Source organism: Nycticebus coucang, chromosome 11 (assembly GCF_027406575.1).
Source record: "Nycticebus coucang isolate mNycCou1 chromosome 11, mNycCou1.pri, whole genome shotgun sequence".
Lineage (NCBI taxonomy): Eukaryota > Metazoa > Chordata > Mammalia > Primates > Lorisidae > Nycticebus > Nycticebus coucang.
Genome location: NC_069790.1, coordinates 79,494,360 through 79,506,616, shown reverse-complemented (window position 1 = coordinate 79,506,616; position 12,257 = coordinate 79,494,360). Strand labels below are relative to the sequence as shown.

Below are 12,257 nucleotides of genomic sequence, written 5' to 3'. Positions count from 1 at the left end.
TCGGAGCCATGGGACTCTTGTTTAGGGTAAGGGTGTAGAAAGAGCGAAAAAGAGAGTCCAGGACAGAACCTTGAGAAAGGGCTAGATAGAGGGAGAGTTGGCAAAGAAGTGTGAGAGAAAAAGAAAAATCTGCTTTAAAAACTTTTTTTAACATTTAAAAAACTGGGGATTTCAAGGAAGGATAGTTTGCAGGGTCAAAGGCTAAGAGACTACATAAGATGAGAATTGAAAGTACTCATGGCCTTTAACAACACAGGGTTTACCTCTCTTGAGCAGAGCAGAGGTAGGGGCAGAAATTACAGCACAAATAGAGGCCTGCTGCTGGGAGTTGGGACAGCATTCCTAGCAAGGACCTGTATCATGCCAGGGGTTAACCTGTGCACCACCCTGTCACAGCCCCTGGGAGTTCCATGGTGTCATCGGCCAAGAAACAACAACACTGACTCTCATGTCAAATGGGAGGTAAAATGTCAAGGAGGTAACACTTGCAAAGATTGTTTTGATTTCATTCTTTTCCTTTTTACTTTCACGTGCACATCTGCTGTGCAAATCTCTTCAAACCAATGAAATCCATATCATACGAATGCACTGGGTGGTTTAATCTCACAAGGAACTTGAGGAAGCTGTTGTCATCATCACTTGTGCAGATCGAAGTCTCAAAGGTCAAGACCACATTGCAGTCTTTTCATTGTTGTAAAAGTTAATGAAAGTTAATTATTAAAGCTGACAGAAAGGCAATGTGTCCACTGCCTTGCATAACCTATATATAGACATCCCCATACATATGGATGCACAGAGCCAGCTGAGTGGATGGAGACTGTCTCAAAGAACAGGGGTACTTTAGCTTAACAATTTTCCACTGTTGCTGAAGCTCCTCGCTTGAGTGTGTATCAGGTAGGAACCAAATTTATGATCATTTTATTCAAACCGGTTGTCTATTTTTTAAAAATGGTATTTTTTTCTGATCAAAGTCTACTTAGGAATTACTCTTATGTTCTGAGTTTATTTCATGAGCATGAATATTTTGATAGATTCCACTAAAAGGCTATGTGCGTGTGTCTAGAGCACTAGCAGCACAAATTAAATATTTGAGTAGCCTTTAATTTACCAAGTAAATGGCCATAGGTGTTGTTAAGGCATAAATAGCTTTTTCAAGGAGAGCACTGGTTCTCATCTTAATTATTAAGATAAGTCCTTTAATTCTCTACCCAGATTTGACTTTGTAGGTAGATCATCCACTTTGAAGGCTGGCAAACAAAGCAAGTTTTTAGGAGTTTCTCCAGGACATAGAATCATCTGTTAGAAAGGACTTAGAAAAGTCCTCTGGTCCTAGCCGGGCATAGTGACACAAGCCTGCAGTCCCAGCTACTTGAGAGGCTGAGGCAGGGGATTGCTTGAACCCAGGAGTTCGAGACCAGTCTCGGCAGTAATGAGACCACATCTCTCTGGAAAAAAAAAAAAAAAAGGAAGGAAAGAAAGGTCATCTGGTCCAGAGTCCAAATGTGATGGATTTATGTGCCAAACACCTCAGACTTTCGAAGGAGAAAAGGCTAAGGGAAAAGGAGGACGGAGAAAATATAATTAGAGCAAGAAGGATAGACAGTGGAAAGGGAGGAGGGATCAGCAGGAAAAAATTGCCACTGCAAAGTAGCAGAGGGCCCTATGCCACAAGCAGTATAGTATAATATAAAGTATAACATACTGTGACTGTATGTACAGAAGTACTTATCTGTATGATATTATAGATTATATAATAGATTACCAACTCTATTATAAATGTCAGATTTATAACATTCCTTATATATGCAACTAAGAAATAATTTATTAAATCAGTGGACCTAATAACTCTTTTTTTTTTCAAGTTAATGTGAGGGTACAAACAACTAGGTTACAATGTTTGTATTTGTTAGGAAGAGTCCCTCTTATAATTGTGTCTGGTATCCAAGATTTCCCACCTTCGGCAGACTTGTAGGGCTGTCTGCCGTGTGGAGTCTCTCATGTTGAATGAGGGAAGAGCTCTGGCTGAAGGCTTTCCCACACTCTTTGCACACGTAAGGTTTCTCTCCTGCGTGAATCTTCTTGTGCACTATGAGGTGTGTGTTATGGTTAAATGACTTCCCATGGTCAGTACCTTTGTAGGGTTTATCTTGTACCTGACTTCTTGCAAGTTCTGTAACGGGAACAGAGTGACCAGAAGTTTTAAGGCAATCACTGTTTTCATGGGCCTGTTTTCCCGGGGACACTGTCTGCTGACTGACTAAGCTCGAGTTATGTTTTGAGTTTGTAACATGTGAGTCATAAGTAGGGAAATAGTCTTTTCTAGAACTCACTGGGAATGGATTTGGGTTTGAACTCACTTAGCTTTTCCTACGTCTGAGAATTTCACAGCCTCAATCTTATTTTCCATTCTTGGGATACTGTACTAAGAATAATGTGTTGGTTAATACAAAAGATGTAAATTCTCCACCTTTTTATGGCTGAATAGTATTCCATGGCATATGTATATTACAGCTTGTTAATCCATTCCTGGGTTGATGAGGATGAGCATTTAGGTTGTTTCCACATCGTGGTGATTATAAATTGAGCTATGATTGGCTTGGCGCCTGTAGCTCAAGCAGCTAAGGTTCCAGCCACATATACCATAGCAGGTGGGTTCAAATCCAGCCTGGGCCTGCCAGACAATAATGACAACTACAACCAAAAAATAGCCGGGCATTGTGGCAGGTGCCACAGCTATTTGGGAGGCTGAGGTAAGAGAATCGCTTAAGCCCAGGAGTTGGAGGTTTCTGTAAGCTGTGATGCCATGGCACTCTACCCAGGGTGATAGCTTGAGGCTCTGTCTCAAAAAAATAAATAAATTGAGCTATGATAAACAATCTAGTATAAATGTCCTTATGGTAAAATGAATAACTCTCTTTTCCAAAGCAAATTTGTCATGAAAGTTGGTCACAGAAAGACCTTTCCTACTGAGCAATTAGGAAGCAACTATTCAATTTCAGAAGTAAGCGATTTATAATGAGTTAATACACATTTTGCTTCCTCCCTCTGGATAAATGAATATGTAAGTATATAAATAAATTGATGTATTAAGACAAGTAGGTAGCTCTTATTCAACTAAGGAAGAAAACTGTTCACAAAATGTGAATGGATATTTTTTAATTACTGGAATCAGTAAGTAATAATATAGTCTAGTTCTTCTCCACAATAAAGGTCTTTGATTCTCCAAAGAGAAAAGAAGAGCCTCTTCTAGCCTCTGTTTCACTTGATTGTGGAACAGAGGTGAGACTAAACCAGATCACCCCAAGGAAACGGAGCCCCAGGCCACCCAGGTTCACGTTGTGCGTGTGATGTTGAGAGTAGGGGCTTGGAGTGTGGCGCTCTTATGCTCAGGGGCAAGGACTGGGAGGGTGTCCCGTGGGCAGCTTTGTTCCTTGCCTTGTGTCCCTTGGGGATAGGGACTGATGAGACACCCCCACATCAACATGTCAGAAAGTAGCAAAGAAGAACATGAAGTAGAAAGAGCCAGGTGTTCATGAGGCACGACTTCTCCTTCTGGCTCTGTCACCTGCCAGCTACACGCTTGAGAAAGTCATTCATCTTCTCATGCTTCAGTTTCTTCCTCTGTAAGCTGGTGAAGCCTTGCTTCTCTGCCTCTTTCACAAGGTAAGGTTCAAGAAGGAAAAGTGAAAGGGCTTAGAACATCTCAAAGCCTTGAAGAAATGGCCAAGGGCCTTCTTCATCTTCTCTGAGCCCACAGGCTCTGAAACACCTTGCTGTGGCACACCCCAACATTTCTACCGGCTCAGTCTTTCTGGCTCAGAAGGGCTTCTGTTTCAGTTTTTGCGTCTGTCACTATCCTTTGAACGTGATTTGCTCACTCTGCTCGGCTTTCTCATCACCCCTCCCCTACACATCTGTTCTCCAGGGTCCAGCTCAAGACCCCCAGTTCTTTCATGAAACTTTCCTCAGCCACAACCCACACCCTGCTTCTTCCTTTCAATTTCTTACCTACAACAATCAGTTTGGGTTCTTCTCCTGTGCATGTAAACCTTGGAGTCCAGGACTACATCATTTATATATCTTTTTACTAATAGTTCAGTTTATTTCAACAAACTTTCTACTATGTTACCGAACTGATACAAAGGAGGGAAGAAGGATTAAGATTTGGGCCTTACCCTTGGGAAACTCAGTCTTGTGGGGAAGAGAAACATAAACAAATAAGGACCGCACCATATGGTATGGAACAGAATTATGTGCAAGGTGCTGGCAAGAAGGAAATGATTAACTCCGTCTGGGGACTCCATGAAGGCTTCCCAGCATTTCCTTATCATAGACAGCTGCATTAGGAACTGAGATCCTGGCAAACAATAGGCTGATAAATGTTTTGTTGAAGGAATAAAGAAAGGAATCAGCAGTCGGGGACAGCTGAGTATTTTTAGAAATGAATTGGAACTACCAAGTGTTGGAGAAGAGCACAGATAAAGGAAACAATGTGCTCAGACACGGAGATGTTAAATATTAGGATGTGTTAAGAACCAGCTAGAACCGTAAAGGAGTGAAAGAAACTTGTGGGATAGGCCAGAACCGAAATGCAAAGGGGCTTGTATGCCAGGCGAGGAAGGCTAGATAAGTAGATCCTTTAGAAATGATGTTAAAATAAACTTGGATCAATGTGGAAAATGACTATTCCTGGAGATAAGCTTAAACATGAAGTCATAGAAAAGTTGGCAGCACTAACTGACCGCTGGTCCCGCTGACTTCCGTCATGTTATAAATTTATTCTAAACAGTCAATGTTAAACTCAGTCCTGGGGCTGTTACCTGTGACATGAAGGCTGAGAAGTCTCTCTTTGGGTACTTTACCTTCAGTCTGGACCCCAGCCCTGCCAGGAAGACAATGACGCCCACCTTTGCCATTGAATCACTTGCCTGTAGCAAACACAGTTCAGAAATGGCAAAGCAAGGATTTGAAACAAGGTCTACTTCGTTGCCAAATCGTCACTCTTTTCTGCTGCACCTCTTAACTAAATTAGTTTTGACTCAATTTGTCAGCATTATGGGAAAGGCAGTAATAGGACTGATGAAAATAATATTAAGTTTATTGCCCAAACTAAAATCAAAACAGAGTTCCTAGCAGATATTATAAGATTACTATAAAATTTAATAAAATACATAAACAGATTTCTTGAATTAGCAATACATATAAGACAAATGTTCTTGCCCACTATAGACACTGAACTACAATTGTGTGAATTATCCACATACTTTTGGCTAAAAAAAAAACCAAAACATTTTCCTTTAGCCGTCGTGCCTTAGATGTCTGGGGGAACTGCCTCCACACCCTCGGGGTTCTCACCCTGGTTCCATCACCTTCGAACACCTTCTGTATCAGTCGCTTCTCTCTTTCCAAGGAATGACTCTGGCTTTAAAAACAATCCATACAAAGCTAAGAGCTTTGAACCAATTACCACTAAATGGTAGAGGAAAACAGGAGTGATTTTCATGTTCTAAATAACAATGGACCTGTTTATTTCTCTCAGAGAAATAGCTCTGGTGTACCTCTATGACAGCTTAAGTAATTACTTACTCTGTTGTGTTTCAAAAGTGATTGAAACACACAAGAATTACAGCATTTAACTGGAAATCATTACCCGCTCCAGCCTCTGACCCCCTCTGTCCTCCCTTCGCCAGCATTGGGGCTGAGACCCTCTCCCCTTCTAATCACCGCTGTGGCCCTCTCCAGCTCTGATGCTGTCCTGTCCTTGCTTCCACCCAGCTGCACGCAAATCAGAATGTGGAGCTTCGCGTGCCCTTGACTTCTGGCCCGTCTGTGCTGAGGGTTGAGGTCTTCCTCCAGGTTTTCTCGAGAGCTGTTGTTCTGCTTGTTCTGCCATCGCCCCTCCCCCAAACACAGTTAACAGGACACACTGTATTTCCCACTGGGCAAGGACAGACGAATTCACAAAATAGGGCCGGCTTACCTCTAGCTGTGTTTTCAGCAGATTTTAGGCACAGTATAGCATTTTTGGCAGTGTCTTCAGGAAGACCTTCCTTAGCTTGGACAGCTATTGAAGGGCAATGTCACTAAGAGCTGCCTTGTGCAAGCATGGATGTACCCAATGTGATGGGAGAGGGGTTGGGAAATGCTCTGTGCTCTTGCCCGCCTCCAGGGTTCAATGACCACTAACTAAAGTCCAATCCTAGCATTGCCTGTGAGCATCTTGGTTCAAATGAGTTTTTTCCCAGCAAAAGGGGTAGACCCTTAAAGACTAGAACACAGACTAAATGAAGGCTGAGTAGAAGAGCAGGGGCATAAGATGCTTCTCAGCAGAATGAGGCAGGCAGAGTGGGGCCTCCTAAAAGCTGGAAACCAGGGGTTGACCTCACAGCTTGGGCTACAGGTTGGAAACGGGCAGAACTTGGAGGGGTAAGGGAGGAAGGTACATACAGGGCAATCCCTAGAAATACCAAAAAGTTGACAATAAACTAGAATAGTAGGCCGAGGCAAGTGGATTGTTTCAGCTCAAGAGTTCTAGACCAGCCTGACTCGACTAAAAATAGAAAAACTAGCTGGGCATTGTGGTATACACCTGTAATCTCAGCTACCTGGGAGGCTGAGACAAGAGGATTGCTCAAGCCCAAGAGTTGGAGGTTGCTGTGAGCTATGACAATATGGCACTCTACCCAGGGCAATAGAGTGAGACGTTGTCTTAAAAATAAATAAATAAATAAAAATTAAAAATAAACTGGAATAATTAAATTGAGAAACTGAACTTCAGAAATTAATCCTAGGATTAAATTTCTGCTTTCTGCTAAAAAAAAAAAAAAAGAAAGAAAGAAAGAAAGAAAAAAAAAAAAAGAAAAGAAAAGAAAGAAAAAGGACAGAGAACCATAATGCATATGACTAAGGCACAGTACCAAGGTATGTACTTACACTGGGTGGCCATGAGGTTCATGTGCTATTTTAAATTGTACACAAACTTTATGGCCACCCTGCATATAAGTATATGTGTATGTGTATATTATATATAATATATATACATATATATCTTTTAGATGAAGACTTTTTTTTTGCAGTTTTTGGCCAGGGCTGGGTTTGAACCCACCACCTCCGGCATATGGGGCTGGCGCCCTATTCCTTTGAGCCACAGGTGCCACCCGATGAAGAAATTTTTAAAAGCACATCATAGGAAAGCAAATGAAAGTGAAAATATATACAAATAAGGCTCAGCGTTCTAATGCTTTTAGGAGGAAGAGGCCCTACGAATGAATTTTAATCCTCCCAAAGGTCACTGGCACCCCAGGAAACCTGGAGAGAATTGAGGCACAAAGATAGAACAAGAAAAAGCGTATGTTAAATATGAATATAATATTTGAAACTGGACTTGGGAATTCCAGAAACAAAAAAACATTTTTTTTTCTGAAAATTTCTAGGGAAAAAGTAATTTGTTCAGGTTAAAAAAAAAAAGGTAAGACAATCACGTTTGAATTCCTATCTCAAGTAGGTCATTCTCAAGAATCTCAGAAATGATGAAATGGAGAATGCTGTTAATTTATGACTCTCTGGAGCGTCTTTTCAGCAGAGGTGCCATGGGGGTGGTTGGTTCAGGGGCTCACATTGTTTGTAACATGTGGAATACCAGGCAGCAGCTTTTGGACACAGGAATGGGTTCCAGAAAAAAAAATTGGAATATGACCCTCAAGGCCTCTCTAAATTCTAGAACGATCTCTTAAGCCACCCTGATTCCTGCCCTTGAACACTCCCCTTGTAGGCGGCGCTCGAGTGTGTGGAGAACATTCTTTCCAGTCCACGGCAGGATGGCCAGAGGTTAAGTTCCTGATCCAGCTCCAGGTGTGTGGGAGCCATGGCCAGCCTCAGGGAAGGACGCTGACACAAATGAAGTTATTTCTACCATCATTGTCCTAGGCAAGATTAAAAATTAGCAGAGAGAAAACCTACAGCTGGAGGAGGAGGAGGAGGAGGAGCTTCAGAATCTTTTTTAAGGAAAAGAACTAATAGCTTCTGTGAACTTGATGAAAACATGAGTAAAGCAACTAAAGAGCAGAATCTTTTTTTTTTTTTTTCCTGTTCATGGCAGTATCTGATAGAACAAAACATACATGGTCCTTGAGTTTCCTCCATCTTCAGTTTGGCTAGGTTGGATACCTCATAGGATTAAAGCTGCTCTCAAAAGGCACTCCTGATAGCCTTTGCTAGAGATCCAAGATGTCAGAAGTCATTGACCATGAAGAGCTTAATTGTTAAGGCCCCAGCTATATTGTTGGTACTTGGCAAAAGAGGACGGAGACCCATGCTGTGCACAGCAACGCTGGAGCCAACTCCACTTCAGGAACAAGTTCTTCTGACAATGGGAAGTACTGTCTCGTTAGTGGGATCTGACCCCTGGAACTAAGGGTGGGGAGATGGAAGAGGAGACAGGGACAAAAAGGAAGAAGCCGGGCAGCTCGGGGAGATCTCAGAAGGAACAGCAAAGGGGGATAACTGAGATGAAGGGATTTGAATTCCGGGGTCAAGCCAGAGGGTGGAGCAAAAGCACTGTGCTGTGGGCACAGAAGACAGTGGAGGAGGCTGGAGGTTGGTTTAGGGAAAGAAACGTGTGGTCAGAGAGGGGTCAGTAGGGTTCAGAATCTGATTCCTGGTTATAACCTCAGCTCTGCAAACATACTGAAAATCCTGTGAGATCTATGAGATCACCGTGTAACAAGATACAATCTGGTGTGAGATAATTCAATTAATCACTGTGATTGAAGTCAAGGAACAAAACTTGGGCATTATGGGTGGTAATATAAAACCAAGATTGGGGGGGAAATGTTAGCAGTTTAGCTGGAATGTTCTTCAATTATGTTCATATTGGACAATAAAGCAGCTGCATGTCATAGAACAAATAGCAAATAAGTCTAAGAATTCAGATCCTTTTCAGACACTTTGCTAGCTGTATGACCTAACAAACAGTGCTTGGATTTTATTGGGGGTTGGGGTGCGTGTGATTATGTTCTCATTTGTAAGAAGAAAATAATAATAATAATGATAATAACAGTTAAGTGCCTGAAAGAATTGTGAGGACTAAATTGGTAACATGCATAAAAACATTTTATAAAATTGATCTTTTAAGTATAATAGAAACAGAACTGAGATAAGAATAAAAAATTAAACATCTTGTGCAGAAAAATGCTAATAGTTAAAGTTATAACTATCATTTAGGAAATGCCTGCTGTGTGCCAAGTGCAATGCTAGATCTTTTGAAAACATCCGCATTTAATCTTTAGACTTACCTTGAAACTTGGGTATCTTTATCCCAATTATACAGATGAGGCTCAGAGAAGTGAAGTAACTTATCCAAGATTTCTCCTTATAAAGACCTCATCATTTAGGAACTAAATAACCCAATAATATTTAGTCTGCGCCACAGTTTTTTCACCTATACATTGTAAAATCATCGAACTCCAGAAACAATAAGAAAATAATTGAAACAGATAATATTTTTGAATTTCACAAATTAAAAGCATTTTATAAAATATAAAAATTCCGATGGGTAAATTGCAATAGGCTTGACTGAAGTTAGGAGCAGTAAATAGATTTTAAGTCTAATCTGTCCTAGTACTCCAGTGCCATAACTTTGGAAACGTTTCTAGGAAAAAAATCGAAGAGAAGATCTTACTTCACAAGTAAAAAGTGGACTCCCTGATCAGTAAATTGAGTTGATTTTTGTTACTTCGTGGCAACCATTTGAAAAAATAAAAGTTCTCGTTTACTTATCCAGCTCATTGGAGTAAAAAGTGATATCACCATCACAAAACACAATCTAGGTCCCTTAATCCTGCCTTTTTTGATCTCAAAAGGTGGTAACATTCAGTTCGGAGCTCACTCATCTGTAAATTGCATCACATTATCTCTGAGTTATTTAAGAAGCAAGCTCTGCTTGGTTTCAGGTATTTTAACCTGCTAAAGGCAAGAAGAAGGGTTCATCACATAGTTCCAAAGGTCTTCAACTTGCCACAGCCCCAAAGAAAGCAAAATGATCGAACCTTTTGGGAATCAGTACATTGTGGCCAGGCCGGTATATTCTGCAAATGATTTTGGTGAAGAACATAAGAAGATAAAGAGACATCATAAGACATTTCTGGATCATCTCAAACTGTGTTGTAGGTAAGATATATCTTCAAGTACTAGTGTCAGGAGTAAGTGAAATAATTTCTCTTAAATTTTGTAGCTTTCAAGTTCTCCTTTCTGGCTCTAGCCCTTAGTCTAGGGAGTCTTCCCTGTGGCTTCCTAACTTCCTGCTCCCTGCCAGAGCTGGAAAGGTAGTATCTCAAATGAATGCCATCTCAGCTATCAGCACAGTCTTTCCAAATCAGATAGTTAACCGGTGAGAACAGAGGCAAATTCTCAATTGAACTAGTGCACAGTTTAAGCTGAGGATGACAAATAGGCTATATTCTGGCTATAGACAAACCATTTTTGTTGTTGTTCTTTTGGTGGTGACCAGGGAGCAGGAGACACAGGTAGAGAGGTGAACGTTAGTGGGAGTAAAATCGCTAATTTAATCTTTAATTAATTATCATCTTTATGGATTTTCCACCCACAATTAAGTACTAAACTTAAAAATTGATATTAATTGACTGACCTGTGGCTTTCAATATTTTCAGCTGTTCCATACAAAAGGCCAAGGGAATTGCCCTCTCTTTGTTCCCCATAGCATCTTGGTTACCTGCATATCGGCCAAAGGAATGGATCCTCAGTGACATTGTTTCTGGTATCAGTACAGGGCTGGTGTCTGTACTACAAGGTAATGTTTTAAAGATATAATTTATATACCATAAAATTCATCCTTTCAATGTGTACTATTCAGTGGTTTTTAGTATATTCACTAGGTTGTACATCTATCATCACTATCTAATTCCAGAACATTTCCTCTCTCCCCCCACCAATAATCCCTTATCCATTAGCAGTCCCTTCATATCCCCTCCCAACTTACCCTTCTGGCAATGACTTCCTGCCTTTACACATCTGCCTATTTTGGATATTTTATATACTATATAGAGGGATTTGTACAATATAAAAATATTGTACACAATAACCTTATGTCTGTTTTCTTTCACTTAGCTTAATATTTTCAAGGCTGATCCATATTGTAACATATTTGGCACTCCATTCCATTTTATAAACAAATAATATTCTGTTGTATGAGTATACCACATTTTGTTTATCCATTCATCAGCTGATGGACATTCGAGTTGTTTCCACTTGGAGGCTATTATGAATAATGCTATTTTGAATATTTGCATATAAGTTTTTGGGTGAACTTATGTTTCAATTTTCTTGGATGTATTCTTAGGTATGTAATTGCTGGGTCATATGGTAACTGTATGTTTGGTAGTTTTCTGCTAAATTATTTTCTAAAGTAGCTGCACCAGTCTACATTTCCACTAGGAATATGAGAAGGTTTGAATTTCTCCATATCCTCAACTCTTGTTATTGTCCATCTTTTTATTTTAACTATCCTAGAGGGTGTAAAGTGGTATCTCCTTGTGGTTTTGATTTTTTTTTTTTTTTTTTTGCAGTTTTTTTTGGCCAGGACCGGGTTTGAACCCGCCACCTCCAGCATATGGGGCCGACACCCTACTCCTTGAGCCACAGGTGCCGCCCATTGATTTGTATTTCTCTAGTGACTAATGATGCTGAGCATTTTTTTCAGTGCTTTTGGCCATCTGCACATCTTTGGAGAAACATCTATTGAAATCCTTTACCCATTGTTAAATTGGGTTTTTTGTCATTTGATGCTGGAGTTGCAAGCCTTATTTTTATATTATAAGTACTAGACCCTTATTAGATATACAAGTCACAAATAATTTCTTCCATTCTGTGGGTTATCAATTCATTTTCTTGTCACAAATAATTTCCTCCATTCTGTGGGTTATCAATTCATTTTCTTGATTTGTTTTTTCTTTGGATGCTTATGCTTTAGGTGTCATTACTAAAAATAATTGTCTAATCCAAGGTTGCAAAGATTAATACCTATGTTTTCTTCTAAGAGTTTCTCTTCTAAGGGTTTTTCTTTTCTTTTTCTTTCTTTCTTTTTTTTTTTGAGACAGAGTGTCACTTTAGCACCCTTGGTAGAGTGCCATGGCATCACAGCTCATAGCAATCTCCAGCTCTTGGGCTTAGGCGTTTCTCTTACCTCAGTCTTCCGAGTAGCTGGGACTACAGGCACCTGCCACAACACTTGGCTATTTTTT

The 12,257-nt window shown here is 40.3% G+C and overlaps 1 protein-coding gene across 1 annotated transcript in view; it reads left to right on the top strand.

Annotated features, from left to right (window-relative positions):
* The first annotated feature begins 791 nt into the window (after positions 1-791).
* Positions 792-12,257, top strand: part of SLC26A3 (solute carrier family 26 member 3) — a 38,353-nt gene continuing 26,887 nt past the window's right edge. The window contains exons 1-3 of the mRNA XM_053553728.1: positions 792-894; positions 9,951-10,167; positions 10,668-10,807. Of these exons, the coding sequence (XP_053409703.1) occupies positions 10,037-10,167; positions 10,668-10,807 (271 nt within the window). The 5' untranslated portion in view covers positions 792-894; positions 9,951-10,036. The remainder of the gene's footprint in view (positions 895-9,950; positions 10,168-10,667; positions 10,808-12,257) is intronic.